This window comes from Enhydra lutris, unplaced genomic scaffold (assembly GCF_002288905.1).
Source record: "Enhydra lutris kenyoni isolate GAN:26980312 unplaced genomic scaffold, ASM228890v2 scaffoldscaffold48, whole genome shotgun sequence".
Taxonomy (NCBI): Eukaryota; Metazoa; Chordata; class Mammalia; order Carnivora; family Mustelidae; genus Enhydra; species Enhydra lutris.
In genome coordinates this window covers 5,535,766-5,560,729 of record NW_019154132.1, presented here as the reverse complement: position 1 = coordinate 5,560,729, position 24,964 = coordinate 5,535,766, and the positions used below count along the sequence as shown (strand labels likewise).

Here is a 24,964-nt window from a genome sequence, read left to right as displayed (position 1 = left end):
AGTGGGTTAAGCCTCTGCCTTCAGCTCAGGTCATGATCTCAGGGTCCTGGGATCGAGTCCCGCATCGGGTTCTCTGATCGGCAGGGATCCTGCTTCCCTCTCTCTCTCTCTGCCTGCCTCTCCATCTACTTGTGATCTCTGTCAAATAAATAAATAAAAATCTTAAAAAAAAAAAAAAGTTTAAAAAAAAATTGTTCAGTAACTTCCACTATTCTCATTTCACAGAAGAAGGAATGGTGGTCACAACAGCTTACGTATCTAAGTTTACACAGTAAATGCCACGACCAGAATTCAAAACCAGGTGTCAGACAATAAAGCCCTATGCTGCCCTCCACTGAGGCACACAACGAAAACTACACTAACTTGGCTTTCCACACAAAGTGGCCCTCATAAGACCAAGATTACACCAACAGACTCCTTGTTTTTCCAACACATTACAACAGGGATGATAAAAAGGAAAAAGCCGAAAAGGTACAATCTTCATTCAAAGGTAAGAGAAACACTTCCAGAGGCTAGAAACAGAACAGAAATGCAAAACCATGAGAGGGGAGAAAGCACAGTGCTGCTGGGCTCAGGGTCCACACTCAGGAAAAGGAGGCAGGAGCCTGCCTTCAGAAGGATAACGTACTACTGGCTTGGGATCAGAGGGAGGCTAAAAGCTTAGAGTCAGATGCTGGACTGGAATAAGTTCCATGCTCATAAAACAAGAGCAACATAAACTCACCAAATACAGCCTGGGGCAGGAGGTCTGAAGAGCTGTAGGCTCAGAGATCCAAGCCATAGGTGTTGGATCGGCCATCCCCTAAATCAGAGCTAGTTAGCACAACTGACAGATCTTTCTAAGTCCATTCTGGATTTCAGGCCTAGTGAGCTACAGAGAAGCCAACTGCAAAGCCACATAAGGGAGAAATAGCAAAGCAGGAAAGGACAAGAGGGAGGAAAACAGAGAAATGGAGAAAAACACAAAAATCCTCCACTATGAATAGGTACCTGCAAACCAAAATTCTAAAGTACATGAATAAATCTAATGCTAAGTAAGCCAGCCAACACAACCAACCATCAAACATGAATTCACTCCAGATGAGATTACTTTTCTAAAACAACCTGATATTTTAGGGGTGCCTGGGTGGCTCACTTGGTTGAGCATCTGACGCTTGGTTTTGGCTCAAGCTTCATGATCTCAGGGTCCTGAGACTGAGTCCATGGAGGGCTCTGTGCTCAACACAGAGTTTGCTTAGAATTCCTTCTGCCCCTTCCCTCACCCTGAAATAAATAAATAAATCTTCAAAAAATTTTTTAAAAAGTATTTAAAATTTAAAATAAGTATGCTTCCAATATCATAAGAGATAAAGCACAATTCACTGAGTTGTCCTAAAAAAAAATCACAAGGCAATCTTTTTGTAAACCTGATCTAAAACATCAAAACTTTAAGATTTTAGCAATCTCCCTATCAAACTCTGCTTGGAGAAGGAAAACGTCAGCCGCCAGCTTCAAAGAATTCCTGTTAGAATTATTAAGCATCATCAGAAAAGAAGCCAAAAAAAGACAAAAAGAGTAAGTGATGAGCAGTGTAAGAAAAATAAGAAAAGGTCTATTTCTTTCTTTTCTTATTTTATGGTCTTCTACTTATGATTTTTCAACTTTACAGTGGAGTGAAAGTGATACGCATTCAGTAGAACCTGTACTTCTAATTTTGAATTTTGATCTTTTCCCAGACTCATGAGCTGCAGCAAAATGACACTCCCAGTCAGCCATGAGATCGCAAGGATAAACTGATACACTTCCAACCATTCTATACACATACAACCATTCTGTTTTTTCCTTTTCAGTGCAGCATTCAACAAATTACATGGGACACTCAAGACTTTTTTTATCAGATAGGTTTTGTGCTAGATGATTTTGCCCAACTGTAGGCTAATGTAAGTGTTCTGGGAACATTTACGGTAAGCTAGGCTACGCTCTGATGTTTGACAGGATAGGTATATTAAATGCATATTCTACTTGGGATATTTTCAACTTACAATGGGTTTATCAGGACGTAACCCCATCATAGTCGAGGATAATCTACATCTAAAAAAAGGAGTAGTCACAGTGTCAAATGAAAAAGAAAGACTTCCATGTCCAGACAACATGGAATAACGAACCAGTTTTACCCTTCCATGTGAAAAACTAAAACAAAAAATGCCACACGAGACACTGGACATCAAGTAACCAAAGAAACCGATCCCTGCGAGGTGAGCCCTACCACTGCCCCCCAACAGAGAACACAGAAAACCCAGAACTTTTCCCAAGCTGAAGAGACAGAGCTGGGAGTGTGGACAAGTCAGGGTTAACAAGGATTTGTAGGACAGAGTGAAGGAAAGAAGAGGACTATATAGACAGAGAACCCTAAAGATCTGCAAAAAGAAAATACCCCTTTAGTACTCAGCCGAATACTGTCAGTGCTTGAACCTACCCAAGGCCAGAGAACAAACAACACAAAAAGGTTAAAAGGAATAATTCTGGGAGCTCACAAGGACCAAGAATACTACCAGTTCCTAAAAGCCAAGCAGAAACCTAATAATCAATGGGTTATTAGTTATAGTATTAAAACAGGTCTTATATTGGTTGTGGACTGAAACCCTACACTGTCCTAACAAGACTTAACAAGAAGGGCCAAAGGATTAAGGTATTTCTAAGTAATCCCAGAACAAACCTCAGGAATATTATGAGGAATATAAAAATACTGATAGCATTACAAGGTAAAATTAATACTCCCTGGCATTCCACAGAAAATTATCATGCAAAGAAGAATAAAACAATGTAGAGAAAAATAAATAACAATTCATCAACAAATGACACAGACAACAGAAGTACTAGAAAAAAAGACACTGAAGTATTTATCATAGCAGTATTCAGTATGTTCAAGAAGTTAAGAGAAAGATTGAAAATGTTATGTAGAGACAAAAATGATATTAAAAAGACCCTAACTGAAACAAACGGAGTGAATAAGAAAGGAACACTGGCTGGAATTAACAGCAGATTAGACACTGCAGAAAAAAATAATTGCTGAACTTGAAGATAGAGCAATGGAAACTATCCAAAAGGAAACAAAGAAGGAGAAAAAAGAATCAACACTGAAAGAACATATAATTAAGGAAACATGGTTCTAAGAGAAAATGATGGAGCAGGAATCTAAGAATGAGATCAAGAGGCCAAATACGCATGAAGTTCACACCTAGTCACCTGATCATTCTTAGTGCAACAGACAAGCTTCTCCTCTAACAGGAAGGGAAGGTGAGATGGGAGTGCTCTGGCATCACTGAGAAAGAGACCTGTGGTGAGCTGACCAGGGAGAAGCAGAAAGAGTTAATCTGGGTATCAATTCAAGGTTAGGTCTTTATCAAGAAAGCAGAGAAAGTCAAGGGTGCAAAGGAATTAGAGCAGTTGATAACAGAGTTTAGGTAACTAGACTGGTGTTGATTATCCATTTCCTGACAGAGCTAGAGTTACAAGAGAGGCCAGAGGAGAAGTGAAGTAAATGAAGCAAGAATTTGAGCTTTCTATGAACCTAAAAGGTAGAGAAGGAACTTTCCCTCTCCCATAAATCTTAACGTTTTCCTGGTTGCCTATATATCAACCACCTACAAGCAGAAACACTAAGTAACAGGTGCAGTTCCTAGCACGTTAGTCACCTTCATTACAGTATCCCTAAAATTTTAAGTACTTTTTTCACTGTACCTCAAGGTCCAATAATTTTATTTCATTTACATAAAACCCCAAGCAATTTCAACATCCTATTTATCTAGAGTAGGGAACCTGTTCCCTAGCCCCTGCCCAATCATCACAGAATTGTGGACTTTTCTAGGCTCCTTAAAAATATTCCAGCTCAATTCAATCATGGCTATCTCAAGCTTTCTCCCAATAGGTTTCCTTGTACCAATTCCTTTGGCCAGAAATGTCAACTATAAAATAAATTTTCTCCATCTACCAGACATTAAAAAAAAAAAAAAAAAACTGTCTTAGGTCTCTTTCCACCTGATTCTAGGTGATGTTGGATTTCCCCTAACACTCCTAGTGGATACAACACAAGTTACTCCATATCCCCATTTCATAGCTAGTGATCCTAAGACTCATAGAAGTTGACCATGTCAGCCAGTTTTTATTATAAGTGCAGCCTGCTTAGAAAACGTCCAAGCCCCAGTCAGCCAGGCAACTCAGCGCTGGCCAAAGGCAACAAGTGCCTTGTTAATTAACTTCCTAGGAGTACTCTGAGAAACACAACCCTTTCCATATCAGACACCAGACAGCCCAAACAAGCGGATTTAAAAATCATTAAAGTAACATGCTTAAAGTTTTTTAAATTTGGGTGCCTGGGTGGCTCAGTCATTAAGCATCTGCCTTCGGCTCTGGTCATGATCCCAGTTTCCTGGGATCGGGGCCCACATTGGGCTGCTTGCTCCGTGGGAAGTCTGCTTCTCCCTTTCCCATTACCCCTGCTTATGCTGCCCCCCACTCTCTGACAAATAAATAAATAATCTTTTTAAAAAATTTTTTAATTTGATTCAGTTTTAGGAACAAAGTAGAATTAACAACTATAAACCCAATTGTTATTCTCAACTACTTTCACTTAATTTATATTAACAAGTATTGATAGATAGAAAAAAAAATGTGAAAAGATATGGAAGACAAGGGATCTTCATTACCATTACCAACTGATTTACTCTTGACCAGGACAACATTCACAATACAGAGCCCTAGAATATTTCTGTTGGATGGGACCATATGTAGGCTGGGTTGATAAGAAGGTTATTTTGGAGATACCAACAACTACGGAGGAAGAAGGTGACAACAGTTTGGGGCAGAAGGAACAGTCAATGAGCTGCAGTCAGGCCCAACAAAGCCTTAACCTCATCACAGCTCTGGAACTTAGCCCATCAAAACTGCCCCATAGTGGGCTCCTGGCATTGTAGCCTAATATCATGGCGGCATGGTAGGGTGGTGGGTCAAATGTTGGCCCCCTATATTTCTGCCACAACCACTCTTTAGATGTGGGCAGCCCTGGGAAAACCATGCTCCTGAGCAAGGAGGGAATCCCCAGTTGAGGCAATTCCCAAAGGAACCGACAGCTGGAAGCCATCTGCACTCCCAACAGCCAGGGTCCTTGGAGGGAATCCTGGGACATGCACCTCAATACCATGACAGGTCTTTTTTTTTTATTTGAAACAAAAGGTAGGAGACCTGACCTGCCCAGGCAACATATCTAGTCAACAGCAGAGGATGACAGTCCGTTTCTCCATCAGACTAGCTCATCTAAACTGTGCTATGAGGCCAATGCCTTCTAAATGGAAGGTCCAGTGTTTAGCAAGACTGTGCCAAAGAAGGGCTGTAAATCCTGAAGGAAAGAAAGTGAAACTAAAATGTTAGAAATCCTAAACCCCCACCTTAGTTGCTCTGAAAAGAAACAATCTGCCAAATAGGATATAAAATATTGGGGAAACAATTTAGAAACGTTAAAAATGGCAGCGAATGCCACAAGCATGAAAACAGTCTAAAGGGTTATTTTATTTCTAATTCTAAACTGGTGACCTCGCTCAGCCTTAGGATGCTGGCGCAATTGAAATGTTAGCAGAAAATAATAAACCTGCTTTGGAGAGGCAGGGGAAAAAAAAAAAAAAACCTGAAACTAAAGCAGCTGTAATAACAACAAATTGCCACAAGGAAACAGTGTGTTCTGATTTTTAATTTTGCTTTTCAAGAGCAAAGGAAGATGATACTAATAACAACAACATCAAAAAAGTGGAAAGCAGGCTTAGACCATAAAAACAAATATAAAATGAATCGCTGGATAATTGTGAGCCCCGCTGAGGCAGTTACTGCTCATCGGCTAAGTAAAGAAAGACTGAATATGAAGTTTTAAATGATCTTTGGTATTTAAAATGTAACCCTGTATGATGCAGCAAAGAGGGCTTTCTATCCCAGCGAGCTACAGAAGTGTGCGGAGAGTCACAAGAGAATGCCTAGGGAGACGCCCAGCTTTGTTTTGTTTGTTTTTGTTTTTGTCTTGACATCATGGCTTTTGTAGACCTCACAGTCTCCGAAATATTACTGAAATTATTACTTTCAATCTTTTCAAAAGAGCTAACCTCTAAACTAGGCTCAGAAATCAGACCAATGGGGTGAAAACCGGCCTCAAATACTTCCCGGCTGTGTGATCACAGCACTACATTGTTCCGTGTGGAGGTTCCCTTGTTTAAAAAAAAAATGGAGATTATAATCACAGATGCAGGTCGAAACAAAACAATCCGTGGGCAGCCTTTGACACTGTTAAATGTCTAACCTCTAGCACTGTCATCACCATAATTAAAGCTATTATTAATCTAAATGACACCCAGATTGCTTGTACCTGGACAGGTCTGCTCAGAAACGAGCACCCCCGCCCCCCCAAAAAAGAGTTAAACGATCCTCTGAAATGCCTGAAGTAGGAACATGGCACTTCTGTTCCGAGCGCAGAAGAAACAGCCAAGAGTCTTGCGGGAGTTGTTAAGATTCAGCGTCAACTGTAGGAGAGCACATGGCACCTGTTTCCTATGATCCACAGCCCCTTGCCCTTGTAGTTCATAAGATGGACCTGGGTTTGACTCACCTTCCCACCCTGCTTAGCATCCAACCTGAGAAGCATCTTAGCAGATGGTCTATACATGCAAACACACCTGGGGACAGGCTCACACACCCCTCCTGGTGAAGGCTCCCCTGGCAATACACACGGCAAAGATACGCTGGGGCTAGGCAAGAAGGTGTCTTAAACGATTCTCAGGGTATTTGGCTACCGTGTGAATGGGGTTAAAAATAATCTCATGGCTGGAAGGAAAGAAAAAATAAAAGGCTTTTTATCACAGATAGACTTTAGCGCACTGAACAACATGTATTCTCCAAGCTAGTTGGTTTTTTACTTCAATGCCATTCCACAACTCTGCAACTCTGTCTCACAAACAAAAAGTGAATTCAAAGATTTATAAAAGAGCGACTCTGATCTGTAATGAAATCTGAAACCTAAAAGTCTAGGCTAATAGCATTTTAAAAATAAAGCAAATGTTTGTCTGAAATAGAGAAGCTGCAACTTCACGGCTCTTTCAAAAGTTAAGATTCTCAATTCTTGGCCAAGAGCATGCCCATTATGTAAGTTAGGCACCACAGTCAGAGAAATCATGCTGCAGAAATGTTTTTTTATAAGGAAAACCGCTCGCTACCTGGAAACCTTCACCTCAAGGCATGATTTTGAATGCTATTCAAATACAAATATTAAACATAATCACATAAAGGAAATCCAGCACCAGATTCAGCAAAATAATCCTCAAGTCCCCTGGGAAGATTTTATAATCTATACAAGGTCTAGAACATTGTTTTCTTTTTAAAATATTTGCTGGTGCTCAGAGAGGACATGAAGGTGACCAGCGACACCCATTTGGCTGCTGTGCCAGCCTGGTAGGGAGCCACATCTCATATCCTTAGACAAAATAAAGACAAATCAACCATAACTATTGTTCCTTGTATTATATTTCTTCACAAGCTCTCTATTTTTATTGCCGTGTCCTCATTTTTCTTCCCTTCTTTTTTTCATATTTACTTGTTTATTTAACATATTCTCCTTACGAAGCACCTTTCACATATGTTATCTCATTTTATTCTCATGGGAAACAAGTATTATTACCTTGGCTTTTAAAAGTTCAAAGAAAACTGAGGCGTAAAGCACTAATTGACCTGTTAAAGATTCCAAAGTAGAGAAAAGAGAACTTTCATTTTTCTGATTGCACACCACCATCTCTCAGTGGACATGAGATTTTTTTTCTGTTGACCATTTCGTTCCTTTCTCTTCTGTTCTTTATTCCTTAATGCTGTACTGCTGTGTGCTTATTCTCAACGAATAGTGTCAGCTGACATCCTCCAACGGGGAACCCATCCCAGGGCACGTGCCAAATCTCAGAGGAGGTGCCTCACCTCTGTGCTCTCATAACACTTCGCGTTTCCCTGTCTCTCACAGGGATTCAAGATTCACCGCTCCTTGAAAACAAGAGATTATGTCTCACTTATTCAATATTGTGATGCCCGCAATGTGCCAGAAATCCAATAGTGCTTCCTGCTCTGAAAACTAAAAACCCACCCCCAAAGAGAGTTTAGATGAGCACACAGAAGAGGCAGCTCCTCTGGGACTCAGCATGAGCACCAGGAAATGTTCCTCGTTGGTGGACATCGGAGTTGACACTAGAGGATAAATAAGAATTACTGAGTTGGTGGAAAAAATAATAAAGAATTATCCAGTTGAAGAGTAAAGGGCCTGGGAGAACTAAACCAGGTAACAGGAGAAGAAAAGAATGAAAAATAACCGTGTAGGAAAAACACAAATACTAAGCATTTAAGGAAGGAGGCTCCCTGCCTGTTCAGAACCACTCACTTATCTAACGAGGTAGCAGTTTCTAAACCTCACCAATTGCAAATCATCTGATGATAGAAATGTGTTGCAAAGGGGCGCCTGGGTGGCTCAGTCGTTAAGCGTCTGCCTTTGGCTCAGGTCATGATCTCAGGGTCCTGGGATCAAGTCCCGCACTGGCTCCTTGCTCAATGGAGAGCCTGCTTCTCACTCTCCCACTCCCCTAGCTTGTGTTCCCTCTCTCACTGTGTCTCTCTCTGTCAAATAAATAAACAAAATCTTAAAAAAAAAAAAAAAAAAAAGAAATATGTTGCAAGGCATAAATGAAGAGGGCTCTAAAGACAATTCTTTCCATGATTTGACAATGGGAAAATTCAGATGGTCCTGAATCTCTTTATAAAGCTACTGGAGAAGGAATACTCTCTCTCCATCCAGTGCTACCATCCCTTCTACCCTAACCTGCCTTGAAAATGGCCTGATCAACACATGAATCTCCCTGCTTTCCAGTGTTATATGATAATAGTACTGCTGGAAATATCACAGATCCTTTCTTATATCATGAAGGTAAAGAAAAGCTGGCTGTAATAGGATTTTCCTACCAGCAATCTCTATCTGAAACCTGTTTTACTATTATAATACATCATTTTAATACAAAATATTTCATGCCAAGAGATAGAAATAGAAAATAGCAAACATCCATGCACCCACCATTCAGTTTTATGAAATCATAACATTTTGTTATATTTAACTTCATTTCTTTTTAATTTTCATAAAACACTATGAACACGCTGGGAAGCCTGATTGGCACCTCCTCCCTAATAATATTATCTTCCTCCTGGAAAAAGACACTAGCAGGAAGTTGATGTGCTCCTTTTAAAAATACAGGAATAGAAAGAATATATAGGATTATTTAGTGGTTTCTTAAATATTATATTAGCAATGCATTAATACAGAAGTTGAGATGCTCTAATAAGCTTTGCTAAAACAAGGTGGCAGAGGCTTAATGAATTAGAACAAGAACCTTTGTAAATACAGTTTGAATTCACACATAAATAGGAAATCTGGAGGTACAAAAAAATAGACATAAATAAAGAGTAGTAGGTGAGTACCTAAGTTCCAGCTGGGGGAATGATAACTGCGAGGCCTACGTAAGGCCAACACTGTGTATTTCATCCTATTTTTCTGTATCTTTGTCAACACTTATAAATGTTAGGTATATAGGCTTTTTACATATGAAATATGATAATTGATAACTCATGGTGGTTTTCATTTTCTTTTCCCTTGTTACTAATAAGGGTGAACATTTTTTCTTATGTTCATTAGTCATTCTAGCTACACCATTTGTCATCTTCACCAAATGTTCACCCATTTCTCTCTTAGGTTGTTCACTTGTTTATTTGGAGGTGTTCTTTATATATGCTGAATGCTTCTTTGACATACCACTATATTCCTATTAGAATGTCTAAAATTAAAATGATTGACCACGGGCCCCGGGTGACTCACTCATTTATGTGTCTAACTCTTGATTTTGGCTCAGGTCATGAACTCAGAGTCATGAGATCAAGCCCTGCCTCAGGGTCCACGCTGGGCATGGAGCCTACTTAAGTTCTCTCTCCCTCTTCCTCTGCCCCTCCTCACCTCTCTCTCTCTCTCAAAAACTAAATAAAAATAAAATAAAATGATTGAACTTAACAAATGTTGAAGATGTAGAGCAACTGCAATTTTCATACACTATTGGAAGGAATATAAAATGGTACAACCGCATCAGAAAATAGTTAAGTGGTTTCTTAGAAAGTTAAAATACAACTACCATATGGTGTAGCCATTCCACTCCTAGGTATTCACCAAAGAAAAATAAAAGCATGTGTCCTTACAAGGATTTGTGCATGAATGTGCATAGCTTTACTTATAATAGCAAAATGCTAGAAATGATCCATATGTCTACCAATGAGTAGATGAATAAACAAACATGAATGGGTAGATGAATAAACAAACTATGGAATGGAATACCACTGAGCAATAAAAAGAAACTACCTACTGATATACACTACAACATGGATGGATCTTAAAATAATTATAGTAAGCGAAACAAGCCAAGCCCCTCCCCCCAAAATAGGGTACATATCATAGGATTCCATTTATGAAAATCTAGAAGGTGTGAACTAATCAATAGTGACAGAAAGTAGATCACTGATGGCCTGGGATAAAGAGATGTAAAGAAGAACAGAAAGGAGAGAGTTCACCAAGGAACAGGAAGAAAATATTGTGGGTGATAGACCTGGTCATTATCTTGATTCTGCTGGTCGTTTCAGAGGTGCATAGATAGGTCAAAACTCATAAAAGTGTGTACGTGTGTTCAGTTTACTGAATGTCAACTTAGCACCTTGTACATTTTAAATATGTATAGCTTATTTTGTATCAATTATAACTCAGTAAAGCTGTTCCTTAAAAAATTTCGTAAGAATAAAAAGAGACTAAAAGAGAATCCTAACCATGCTAGGCTTCTGTCTTCTTTTTTTTTTTTTTTAAAGATTTTATTTATTTATTTGACAGAGAGAGATCACAAGTAGGCAGAGAGGCAGGCAGAGAGAGAGAGAGGGAAGCAGGCTCCCTGCTTTGCAGAGAGCCCGATGCGGGACTCAATCCCAGGACCCTGAGATCACGAACCGAGCCAAAGGCAGCAGCTTAACCCACTGAGCCACCCAGGCACCCCTTCTGTCTTCTAAACATTTTTAAAAATACAGGTCATGACTGGAGATGCCAGGATGGTTCAGTCGGTTAAGTGTCTGCCTTTAGAACAGATCATGATCCCAAGGGTTCTGGGATCAAGCCTGACATTTCCTGCCCAGCGGAAAGACTGCTTCTCCCTCTCCCTGCCACCTCCCCTGATTGTGTTCTCTCTCTCTCTCTCGCTATCTCTCTCTCTGTCAAATAAATAAATCTTCAAAAAAATAAAATAAGTTAAAAAATAAAATATAGGTCATGATTTTTTTTTTAAAGATTTTATTTATTTATTTGACAGAGACAGAGAGAGAGCACAAGCAGTGAGGAGGAGCAGAGGGAGAGGGGGAAGCAAGCTTCCTGAGGATCAGGGAGCCTGATGCGGGGCTCAATCCCAGGACTCCAGGATCATGACTTGAGCTGAAGGCAGAGGCTTAACCCACTGAGCCACCCAAGTGCCCAGAGGTCATGATTTTTTAAAAAATCCCCTAGCCTTCTCTTTACATCTTTCTAAAAATAAGCAAAATACTGTCTCAAGTAAATTAGAAATAGTGAAGGGGGTAGGAGGCATTACAGACAAAAACATCATCCTGGAGATATAAGAGAGAGTAAATGACTAAAGTGAGAATCCAGGTCTTAAAAAGATTGTTCTTCCTCCAGGAAATTCTCTGTTAATTCGTTTGATATTGATAGCAGTAATCAGTATGCCAACATGCAAAAGTTTCCACTGGGCCAACTCACATGGGTGAGAATCTTGCCCTATCCATTCAAGTCTGACCTAATGATAACATAGTAATAAAATAATACTAATCAGTCTGTAGACTTTCTCTCCACTGATCTTAATCCATTATCATTCTTATCAAAGGTTGTAATCATTTTTCTTTCTCAAGCTAATTCCATTTTCATGTTCTCCTGCTCCTCAAGTGAAATGAACCAGCAAATCTGTAAGTTCTACCTCACGGACCAAAACCACTAAGTCACAACGTGGACCAAAAAAATCTAGGCACACCTAGCTTTAATGATTTCAGAAAGATGTTATTTGTTAAATATTTAAGCCCCCAAAGAAAGGTAAAGGCATTTGAGTACCTACCGTCTCCAAAAATATGTGATACAAGCCTAGTAAGTGTTTGCTTAAGGTCAAACTCAACGAGCTTCATGGCTTCCATGGTGTGTGTCTCTTGTTTACAGGCAGAGCGAGAACTCTGTTCAAAGAGCTGTAGACTTTCTCCATCCTTTATGCCAGCAAATAACTGTAAACCAAGAGGAATAATATGCATAAATAAAAATAGTATCCTGGCCAGCCTACATGAAAAAACATGGTATGGGAATAAATTCCATTAAGACTTCTAGTCAATGAATATACTGAAAATCACATTCATTTAGTCTGTACTAGCACTGTGCTACATGTAATGGAGAGTCCTTAGAGCATTAAAAAACACCGTTCTGATCTTTTCTCATCTCTTTTTACTTTGGCTTAACTTACAGGCACTTCCTCAAAAGAGACATTGGCCTCAATGCTAGTGCAAATACCAGTGAATCAAGCTTTCAGACTCTAAAATTATATTCCTGACCATCCTACAGAGTCCTATAGTGTGACCTGAGATACGTAAGAAGGTATAATAAGAATTATATTCTGTAAAGTCCATGAAGGCAGGAAGCACTCTGGACTTTGCTTATCCTTGTTATTTCCAAAGCCCAGGATAGGACTCAAGACAGATTTTTGCCATTTACTATCTGGATGAACACAGACCAAGTGTTATGTTAGGTAAGTTTCCGGTAACAATTTATAAAATAGAATATATATATTCTATTAATTTATTTCTATTAATTTTAATTAAATTAATTTATTAATAAATTGATTATAATAATATTTATTTTATATATTATATAATAAAATATAATGTTTATAATAAAATTAATTAAACTGATTTAATTAATTTAATTCTACTAATTTATTAATATAAATTAAGAAACTTGTGATAATTAAATATGAAAAGCATAGCACATTGCACTAAATAAATTTTTATTATCACCACAATCATCATTATTAATCCCATCTGTTATTAGTCATAAGCTATTTACCACTAAAATAAAGTGTCCCCATCTTTAACAACAAAGTAGATCTTCACCTGCTAGGAGAGGACTCAAGATGAAGAAGTGAGCCAATGAATCTATCATTCTTCCCACCGAATGTCCCATGAAATAATTTTTTTAATGTTTTAATAAAGAAAATGAGTCAGTGGCTGTTTCTAGTAATGTTGGGCTAAATAATTAGAACAAAATGACCTCATAAATCTAAAATATACAAAAATTCTTAAAAGCATAGAAGTAACACAATAGAGAGGAATTACTTAAAAGTGTAAAACCATGCACAAAACCAGAAAGAAAAAGAAAAAAAAAAGCCCAGCATAAGCCAGAGAGAAACACTAAGAATATTTACATATCCAATGTATCAACTGAAAAGCTGAACACTGGTTGTGACAGTTTACCATGGCAAGTGAGGCTTAAGAAAGTCCACAGTGTCTGACCAAATAGGGTTATCAAATAAACATCCCCATCCCTAAAGGACTTACTCCATGATAAGGATGAATACAATATTCTTGTATAGACTTACAGTTAGGGGTCACATTACCTGGGCAAGAGAGAGAATCTCAGACTGTGAAAATGGACTAAGGCAATCACAAACTGGTAGTTCCTCTAAGTGCCCAGCAAAATCAAACCAAAATCTTCTCAGAAAAAGATTCTACCATCCTAGAACTCAAATTAGCCCTTTGAGAACTGAAGACAATGCAGCTGCCAAAGTCTATGTCTTTCAACACCTATTCTAAAAGTAACTAAGAACAAAAAGAGCAAATAAAATTAATACCATGCCCTCATCATGGCACAGACAATGCCCACATTTTAAAATGACTGCACATAAAAAACAAGGAAGGAAGGAAGATAGGAAGGGAGGGAGGAAGTGAATGAATCAGGCAAGCTAAATAAATCCCAGAGAAAAGGAACTATTATATTCCCATCCCACTTTTTACCTCTGAGGTAAGCAAGGGCAAGCTAAGAAAAATTGAAGGAAAGAGAGGAAAAGGGGAACTAGTGAAGTATTAAAGTTGATCTAAAATCACCACCAGAAAGAGTAAGTGACTGTAAGTGTGAAAATCCTACAAGTATTCTAGGAGATGTGACTAGGGACCATAAGGCAGGGACAGCGTGACAAATTAAAAGTGACAGTCAGTCCTCAAAAGGCATCCTTACAATGGAAGAGAAAAAGATGAAAATAATGAAAGACATGTCTTGGCAACTGGGTGGGGCGGAGTAAAGAAGCAAAAGGGAAAACCTGGGGCTCCATAAAATAAAGCAACCTAAAAACTTAGAGGATTTAAAAAATCATCCCTTCCCCACCTCACCAAAAACATCCCCCCAAAAAACAAAAAATTCCACTGAAGACTCTGCACTTTGCTGCACTAACAGAAGAGGGCACCAGACAACTACAAATTCTTCTGAACAACCAGAAACCCACAATAAGTAACAGAGAAAATGCAACAAAGCCATAGAGTTATTACTGCCCCCCCTCCCAAAATCAGAATGCCATTCGATATAGCTCAACTGATGAAAATCTAAGCCTTTTCCCCCTTTTCTTCAAAAACAAAGTCAAGAAGCAAGAGCAGAAAAAGGTAACATACTTCAAAACTAAATTAAATACACTAAAACAAGCATTTGATGGTATAAAGAACTGCTTGAGTCAGAAACTCAAAAATTAATAACAAAATGTATGGAAAATAGGAAGAAATGAAAAGAGAATTGATTGAACTCAAGAAGGAAAGAGAAGAAAATTATCTCAGAATGGAAGTCTAAGCTAAAAAGTACACAGGAAAGAACAGCCTCAGTGAAGACTTAATCTGGGCATTAAAGAAAAGCAGAAAGACAACCAAGAAAAGAACAATGAAGTGAAGAAAGAAGAGTCAGAGAGAAAGTGGTAGAAATGGAAGCCATGCAAAGAAGGAATAACATGTGTATAACTGGAAGTCCCTGAAAGAGGAGAAACAGAACACAAGACCAGAACTATTGTGTACCAGATAAAACAAGTACTTGAGGAAATGTACCTGGGAGGACAAAACACAAGATATATCCTGGTAAAACTATCAGATCTCAAAGATGAAGAGAAAAAAAAATCCCCTAGGCCTCCAGGCAAAATGATCAAATAACTTAGAAGGGCAAAGAAACTAGACTAGCATCAGATTCTTCAAAACACCATACAAAACAGGGCAACAATGAAGCCACATTTGCAAACAACTCAATAATAACAAATTTTTTTAAAAAAAGAAAGGTAAAGTTATGAACCAAGAATTTTATACCCAGCAACACTGGCTTTTGCCCATCAGGTCTATTGAAAAACTGTAAACACACAAGAACATGGTAATCTCATAGTTATGAGGCTTTTTTTGAAGAACTCACCAAAGCATAAACTTTATTCAAGCAAAAGATAACTGGGAAATATTCAACAAAAAAAAAATCCACCACATTAATGATGAATTACACATTAATGCACAAAATTATAGACTTGAGACTAAAACAAAGCAGAAATAATGGAAGAAGGCGGGGAGGGCACCAAGTGGTGGCAAGTGGAATATACCCATTGGTTACTGTATACATGATAGGTAGTAGTTAAAGACCACCTTTCAAACTAACTAGTAAGTTAAGTAAGAAAATAGTGAAATGAGAGCATTTAAAAAAAGATGTAAATATAAAAGTTATCATTAAAACAAAAATATGAACCTTTCTGAAAGGTAAAAAAATTAATTCAAAAGCAAAAAACAAAATAAAACAAAATATATCTGGTGGAGAAAAAAATAAGCTGAATATAAAATAATACATTACACAATATTTTTTAAAAGATTTATTTATTTGACAGAGACACAGCAAGAGGGAACACAAGCAGGGGGAGTGGGAGAGGGAGAAAAAGGCTTCGCACTGAGCAGGAAGCCCAACTCGGGGCTCCATCCCAGGACCTTGGGATCACGTCCTGAGCCAAAGGCAGACACGCTCAATGACTGAGCCACCTAGGTGCCCCGAGTCTTGTTTTCTTCTATCCATTTAGCCATTCTACATCTTTTGTTTGAAAGTTTTACATTTACATTTAAAATAATCCTTGATAGGTATGGACTTATTACCACTTTGTTAGTGGTTCTGTAATTCCTTTGTTCCTTTCTTTTACTCTTGCTCTCTTCCTTTGTGATTAGATTATTTTCTCTAGTGGTATATTTAGAATCCTTTCTCTTTATCTTTTGTATATCTACTGCAGGTTTTTGTTGTGTGGTTACCCAGAGGCTTACATAAAATGTAGGAGGGTTGTAACAATTTTATTTTAAGCTGATAACAACTTAAAAATATGAACACATTCTAAAGTTCTACATTTTTACTCTCCCCATTTATGTTTCTAATGTCATAATTTACATCTTTTTATCTTATGTATCCATTAACAAATTACTGTAGCTATAGGTATTTACACTTTTTTATAAAACCACACTTTTTCTTTTTTTTTTTTAAGGTTTTATTTACTTGACAGAGAGAGATCACAAGCAGGCAGAGAGGCAAACAGAGAGAGAGAGGAGGAAGCAGGCTCCCCGCCGAGCAGAGAGCCCAATGCGGGACTCGATCCTAGAACCCCGAGATCATGACCTGAGTGGAAGGCAGAGGCTTAACCCACTGAACTACCCAGGCGCCCCACTACTTTTGTCTTTTAACCTTCATACTAGACTTATAAGTGATGAGCCCACCAACACTACAATATTATATTATTCTGAAATTAACTACATAATTAACTTTAACAGAGAGATTTTTTTTTTAATGTTTCCCTGTTACTAATTAGCACCTTTTTATTTCGGCTTGAGGAAGTCCCTTTAACATTTATTTTAAAGCCAGTTTAGATGGCTTTAGCTTTTTCTTACCTTTTCTTTAATTCTGAAGGACAGCTTCTTTTTGCTCCTCCAACATGATGAGTTCCACTGCCCTGTGTTTAAGTTCACTAAAGTTCACTAATCCTTTCTTCTGCTTCATCTAGTCTGCTGTTGACCCCTCTGTTGAACTTTTGTGTGCAGTTACTATATTCTTCAGTTTTGTGACTTCTGTTCAATACTTTCCTATATTTTCTTTTTGTTGAAATTCTCACTTCATTTATGCATTGTTCTCCTAACTTTGTGAGCATCTTTATGACCATTACTTTGAACTCGTTCTCAGGTAAATTGTTTATCTCTTATTTCATTAAGGTCTTTTTCTGAGGTTTTATCCTGTTTTTTTCATCTAGAACATACTCCTCTCTGTCTTCATTTTCCAAACTCTCTTGTTGGCTTCTGTGCATTAGATAAAAGAACTGTTTTTGGAGTGGCCTTGTGTAGGAGGTGAACCTTATCCTTCAACCCTGCCCCAGCTCTAGGCTGTTTCTCAAATTTTTGTGATTTTCCAAGCAGCCTTCTTTGTTCTTCATGACTCCCAGTAGTTGAGGGTGTTACAACACCTGTCACTGACCAAAAGAGGAGGATCTCAGTCATCTCAGATGATTAGAAGCCAGACTGTAAGGTTGCAACTTTCACCAAAGTATACAAATACACCTCTTTCAAGGGAAGACTGGGAGGTAGGAGGACAGCCAGGTAAGAATTGTTTCTTTCTTTGCTACTGTCCTGTTAAACCCATGACCACAAGACCCACTGGCCGCAAGAAACAGGCTACCAAATGATTGCTCTCTGGGTGGTAACCACAAACCAGAGCGCCAGATGAAGATCACGCCCTTCAGAAGATGTAATATGGTTCCTGCACCACTACAAATATCAAATATGGTTTCCGCACCATTCCAAATATCAAAATGACTTCAAAGGTCAAAAAATTAATGAGTAATACAAGAAAGAATCCTTTTATACCACTGTTACTTAAGGACAATGAATGTATAAAATATTTTTTTTTAAACTGACTTTTGGGGACATCTGGGTGACTCAGTCCTCAAATGGTTGCTCAGTTTGTGATCCCAGGGTCTTGGGATCAAGCCCTGTGTCAGGCTCTCTGCTCAGCAGAGAGTCTGCTTTTTTCCTCCCCCAGCCTGCCTCTCTGCCTACTGGTGTGCGCCCTCTCTCTGTCAAATAAATAAATAAAATCTTTAAAAAATAGTAATAAATAAAGAATAAATACTGACTTATATATTAACAATACAAATATTTCAAAGTGACACTTGGAGGTAAAAACAAATGGTCCTGCATCATGTCATTTACAAAAGGTACAACAAAAACAGCGTATTTCTCATCAATGCCATCCAATTAGATATTTCTTAATTGGATATTTAGGTTCTGTGTGAACAGTAATATCCATGTGGCTTTATGTATTATATTGGCTTTATGTTCCCCTCATTCTGGAACACCAATGTCATTAAATTGTTACCAGGAACAAATGGAATCCTTTCTCAAATTTCCACCCAAACACACAAGAGATACTTGATCATGTGGAAATTCAGAGCCTAAAGTCAGAGATGTAGTCCAATATAGTAATTTTCCTGGTATTCACGGGGCAAAACTAAGGGAAACAAAAGCTAAAGTAAATATTCTCTCAACCTAATAGAACACAAAGCTCAAGGACGTCTCAGCAGTCATAGTCCTTCCATAACACATTCAACAAATTTGCTGTTGCACAGATGAAAGATGAGCCCCCTGACTGTTCTCTGGTGTTTCACAAGATGACAGCCCCAGAGTGTGTGCTCACAAAGGAGGAAAGTGCCCTTCTCCAACTCTCATGTTCTTGTTGGTAATATGAATCATACCTCATACTTGTAAGGTGTATTATTATTTTTTAAAGAGCACTTTGTTCATCCATTCATTATCCCTTTCCATTTGTCATAAGAACCTCCCCACCATCACCCACAAATCCTCCCACTCCACAATGAACACTTTACACAGGTGGAATATGAATCTTTCAGAGTGTCTTGCCCAAGCTTTCACAGTTAGCATATCATAATTCTGGGAGTCTATTTGGGCACTAAAGGTTTCAATTATTCACTGTGGCCAACCTAGTTTTAAAAGGTCAATCAGGGGGCACCTGGGTGGCTCAGTGGGTTAAGCCGCTGCCTTCGGCTCAGGTCATGATCTCAGGCTCCTGGGATCGAGTCCCGCATCGGGCTCTCTGCTTGGCGGGGAGCCTGCTTCCCTCTCTCTCTCTCTCTCTGCCTGCCTCTCCATCTACTTGTGATCTCTCTCTCTGTCAAATAAATAAATAAATAAATAAATAAATAAATAAAAAATAAAAGGTCAATCAGAACACCGGTATGTCCATGCAGGTACAAAAAACATATCAAAAATGCTAGGGGAGGGATGTTTGACATAATAAACCCAAAACCCACCAATGGTTCCCCAAAAGCAGCATATATTCTTTTGAGATTTAGGGAGATATATAAGTAAATATATTATTTTAATAGTTATGTATTAGCTTAATCGTCTACTAGAAAAATATGTCACTCCCATATCAAACCCACAACTTCAGAGATAGCAGAGTTTAGGACAATGCTAAGGAAAAGAATTCAGTCACTTTAAGACTACTTTTTAAAAATTATTAATATCTAATATTAATATCTAATAGTATATACAAGACAGAAATATAACCAAAAAATACTTGTAACATACACTAATGACTCGAGTTTGGAAAACTCTCAAAGAAAGAAAAGCAATAATTTGTAAGGCCGTCTGCACAATACAACACAGAAGAATAAAACCATATGAACAAATCAGCTATTATTTCTAGAGTAAATATAATACTAGAACTGGAAGAGACTTTACAGATCAACAAAACCAAATCCAAATAAGAAAATGAAATCCAGAGAGGGAAAGATCCCAGAAGCTAAGATCACTGAGCCAATTAGCCACCACGCTGGGATAAAAACACTCAGCTTACCCCTGATTTCAGGGACCTTTAAGTGGCTGCATCTCCCTTAGCTTTACATTTGAGAGATATCCACTGTTGATGAAATTAAACTTGATTTCCATTAACTGCATTAATAGGCTATGTCATTTGTTTTTCTACTAGGATTTCTTCTATTTCTCTGACATGTTCTTAAGTATCCTTGCACAAACCCAAATGACCCAGAACACCAAATTCCACCACTACCGCAATTGCTTACAAAAGCCAGGGCAAGTTGTTTACAGATGAGAAAAGAATGAATGTGAGAAATTAATTCTAATCAGGCTCAAAACTAAAAGTGAATTGCAAAACCCAATTAAATTTAAAATTTAGAGAGTCAAAGGGATTTTTCAAAATGCTCCAGATTTTTAAACACACATTTAAAAAGCAAATAAAAAAGCAAATGGTCAGAAGAATATATATCTACGTGAAATCGTAAGTGGCCACGTATACAGGGGGATTGGATGATAGCAGGATAGAGTTATTCAGGACTGCTCTGCGGGTGCTAAAGCAGTAGTTCTTCTCTTCAGCCATTTAAAGATATCCATTGGGGGCTCCTTGGTGGCTCAGTCAGCTAAGTGTCTGCCTTTACTTCAAGTCATGATCTCAGGGTTCTGGGATGGAGCCCCACGGCAGACTCTCTGTTCAGCAGGGAGTCTGCTTCTCCCTCTCCCTCTATATTTGCTCTCTCTCTCTCAAACAAAGAAAATCTTTAAAAAAAAATAAAAAGTATCCACTGATCATTGGTTTCATCTATATAACCTACCTTTCATAGTAATGCTAAATACCCACATGTCTCTGAGTTCCCGTGAAAGATAAAGTGACCCTACAACAAATTTTGCTGCTGCTGCTGCTTGCACTACCTACCGGTGGCTGTCAGTTCTGGATCATTCAGTGTACTTACTGCCTTACTGCGTGCTTACCTTACTTACTGTGTGTCTCCACTGAATCCTCACAATCCTTATTAATGTCCCATTTCTCAGATAAGAAATTTGAGACTTAGAGAAGTTAAGTCACTTCCCACTTACACAGTAAGTGGTGGAGTCTAAATTCAAACCAAAATCTGACTCACGGACCCATTTTCCAGTTTCCGTGGTAATTTCCATGACAGTGTGTCTACGGTCATCTCTTTGTCTTCCATGTAGCAAGAATCTACAGAGTATGATGGATCAGGATAGAGTTAGGAACTGAATATAAAATGGGAACAGACAGGAGCTGCCACAATTTCACGCACCAACACGGCTTCAGGCATCCTATATAAAACAGTGACGGTTTATTCTAATTAAATCATTAGTAGTGTGCGAAGTCCCACAAATCTCTCAAAATATAATTAAGGTTTGCCTTTCAAATGCGTGAATATGTGTAAGTGCATCCGTGTGGACAGATATGTGGGGGGCACTGCTTTGGAACCAAACGGAGCTTGCACAGTGTTCCGCCTCGTCAACGGGAAGGCAATGGGCGGCGGAGGCCACGTGCACTTCCAAAGGCAGCATCGAGCGGAGGGAGATGGACATTCCTGTGGCGTCTATTATGACACCCGAGCTTGATGCGGGTTACCTCAACCCTAAAGGAAAGAACAGAACCAGATGAAAAGAGTAGTGGAAAGATGGAACCGAAGGGCTTCAGCATTAACAAATAAAGGATCCTCACGGAGGTGAGAAAGCAGAAGAAATGAGGCTCAAATCCAAAAGTGGTTCAGAAAAGACCCTCCAGAAAGGAAAGGCACAGACTCATAATATTGCTGTGTGCGGCATAACACGCCGAGAGATGGAACAGCATAGAAAATAATCCAAAAAAACCTTCGTTCAAGGAGCCCCTGGGGTGGCCAGGGGCTCACAAAGGCAAGGTCCCTCAAAGGCATCCGACAAGGACATGTTAAGCATGTGGGTTGCACGAGAGCTGTGCTTTTTGGCTTCCTCTTAAAGCTGAAGTAATTCCACCTTTCCTGCCGAAGGGTCAAGCCGAGCCTGACCTCAGGGTCGAAGAAAAAATAAGGCTCGTTCTCTGAATAATCCAAACAAGCTAAGAAAGTACTGGAACATGAAACTGTATTAGTAGCATCAAGGCAGCACTGAGAAAACCTTATCTGAAACAGATATAATATGTTCGAGTTACAAAGCACTTCTGTACTGGAATATTAAAACAAGTATGATAAGGTCATTTGAATAGCACTTGAAGTTTTGACCTGCGGGTACACCCATCAGCCACTAATTCAGCTCATTCTAGGCTCCTAAGTCCACCTTTGCCTGAGGTCATAGAGTAGAAGTCTAAAGCCTTCAGGGACAGCATTCTTGCTCTGCACAAGAGCAAATGCAGGCCCAAGAAACACATACAAGTAGTGAACATATAACCCAAGATTGTGTTAATGGGAAAGTATTGCCAAGTGACACAACCAGATAAAACAGTTCCAGTAGAAAGGCTGAGAACGAGAGAGAAACGAGGATATAGCTATAAATTCAGGATATGCAAACCAGCACTTTCATAGGGAGGAAGTGAAAGGAGAAGGAGAAGGAAAAAGAGAGAGGCGGCAGAGCCACAAGAGAAGGAAGAGGAGAGGAGGAAGAGCTTTCAGATCTCAATGAGAGTGTCCAAAGGACATTTCACTCTGCGGACTTGCTGTTTCAGAAGGACATCATAAAATAGCTCTGCAAGTTGACATTTTTTAAACTGTTTCATTTAGCTGTATGACTCTACTAGACAGGATCTGACTCAAAAGATTACCAGATTAATTAGAGGCAGGCAGGGGAGTAAAAAAATAATAGCCTTGGAGTAACAAGTAAAGAGAATTCTTTGGCAGTTGGGGGGAGGAGATGGCAATAAGAATCGGGGGGGTGAGAAAGTGAAACCCCAAAGGTGCCCACGGAATATGAGATAGTAATTAAATAGCTCTGCATGACAAAGAGGATTTCTTTCTGATGGATTTTGAACTTGCCTGGAGCTGGGAAGGGGGTTCTAGAGAACTAAGTTCTACACAAGGAATGGCTCAGAACACTACCTCTCCACTGACAACAGGAAAAGGGACCCGGAGAGGAAAACAGGCTCATTCAGAAGTTTTCTGGAATGACTGCATTGCAGATTATATGATACAAATGCTCTCCTCCTTCTTACAAAATCATCAGCAAATTCCACACCTTTCATAATGACTTTGTTATGATGGGCCTCTTAGAGGAACCAAGACAGGCTTCTAGTTCTGTGTTCTGCTGAGCAGGGGGTGAAAACAGAGAGCAGATCAGTGAACACAGACGTAATGTTGACCAGAGAGACTTTTTTTATTCCAAATTGTGTAGTTTCAAAACTACAGGCCAGTATAAAATCAGTGCCATCGACAGGCAAAGAGGATAGGGAACTGTTACCACTGGCGGTGGTACACAATCTGTACAACAACAACAAAAACCTCTCTTTGTTCTCCCTTATAACCCCATTTTTTAAAAGATTTTGGTCTAACAAGTTGTATTTACTTGATAATATTTTCAAAATTAGAGACACATAACTGATACCAGTTGATATTTATTTTTCTTTGTAGACTTCTTCACCTCCTTAATTGTATGACTTTTCAAGGAGATAAAAAGTAGAGTTTTGTTTTTGTTTTTTATTAGGGAGAAAGAGAGTAGGCATGGGGGAAAGGGAGAGGGAGAGGGAGTCTTAAACACACTCCAGACTGAGGGCAGAGCCCCATGCAGGGCTCGATCTCATGACCCTGAAATCACGACCTGAGCCAAAACCAGGAGTCAGATGCTTAACTGACCGCAACACTCAGATGCCTTAGAAGTAGGGTTTAAGATAAGACAACCCCAAAAACACAATAGAGAGAACACTCAAACTGTTTGTTCATCTCAAGTTTCTGAATTATCAGTAGACAAGTATTCCTCCCCCTGCCAAAGGTAATTGAAAAGGCCACAGCAAGAAGGCTTGGAAATAAACAAAAATGAATATAGGTAATAATATATAAAAATAGGGCCACTACTCGTGACAAATATACCATACTAATGTAAGATGTCAATAACAGAGGAAACTGGGTATGGGGTACACAGAACTCTGTATCGTGTCTGCAATTTTTCTATAAAACCTAGAAATATTCTAAAACAAAAAGCTTATTACAAAATTGAATACAGGGACCACAGACTCGACATCAGCATGCTAAAGTGAGACTAATGCCCAAACAGCAATATTCCAAACTGTTGCTGTGAAAGAAGACAGGCTACCTCGATCTGTAACCAACTGAGGAGCAACAGGAAAGACTCTGCATGACAATGTAACCTCAGGAATTAATACCATCATCACAATGCCTGAACACAGCAGGTGCTTGTGCATGTCTCCTTAACTACCTGATGAATTTAGAATTGCCTCTATAGGCATGTGCTGAGTCAAGAACGGAACCTTGGAGAAAGTATTAGCTGTTCTCTCTAGTCAACTTCAGAAACTAATCAGGTATGTCACTCCTAGAAGGTGACTGTCTCACCTACACTACTTCTGCCCAGGGTAAGGGTGGGGGGGGGAATGACCTTTCCATCTTAACTGAAAAAGACAAGTCATCAGAGAGGAAAGCCCCTCCATTCCCACTTACAAATGCATTTTCCTTGCAGTCAACCTTCAGTCCTTCATGTCTATCTCAGTTTAAAAAGAGAGAGAGAGAGAGAGGAAGGAAGAAAGGATGGATGGATGGAAGAAGAGGAGGGGGGGAGGGAAAGAGAGGGAAGTGGAAGGGAGGGCAGTAGAGTGGACTGGAGTGTCTTCCTCTGTGATTTGCAGTGATTTGAACATACCTTAGCCCAATCACTCTCTGCCTCCTCAAAGTTCTTCCTTAGAAATCATCCCACATCTCTTCCTTTATTCTCTTTTTTGGCTCTTTCGCCTCAGTACAGATACTCAACTCCTCCCTTTAAACAGTCCACAAAAGACACAAAGCTCTCT

The 24,964-nt window shown here is 39.0% G+C and overlaps 1 protein-coding gene across 1 annotated transcript in view; it reads right to left on the bottom strand.

The window, feature by feature from the left end:
- LOC111156761 (phenylalanyl-tRNA synthetase 2, mitochondrial) overlaps positions 1-24,964 on the bottom strand; it is a 399,584-nt gene that overhangs the window by 344,156 nt on the left and 30,464 nt on the right. The window contains exon 3 of the mRNA XM_022517827.1: positions 12,219-12,378. Coding sequence (XP_022373535.1) covers positions 12,219-12,378 — 160 coding nt within the window. The remainder of the gene's footprint in view (positions 1-12,218; positions 12,379-24,964) is intronic.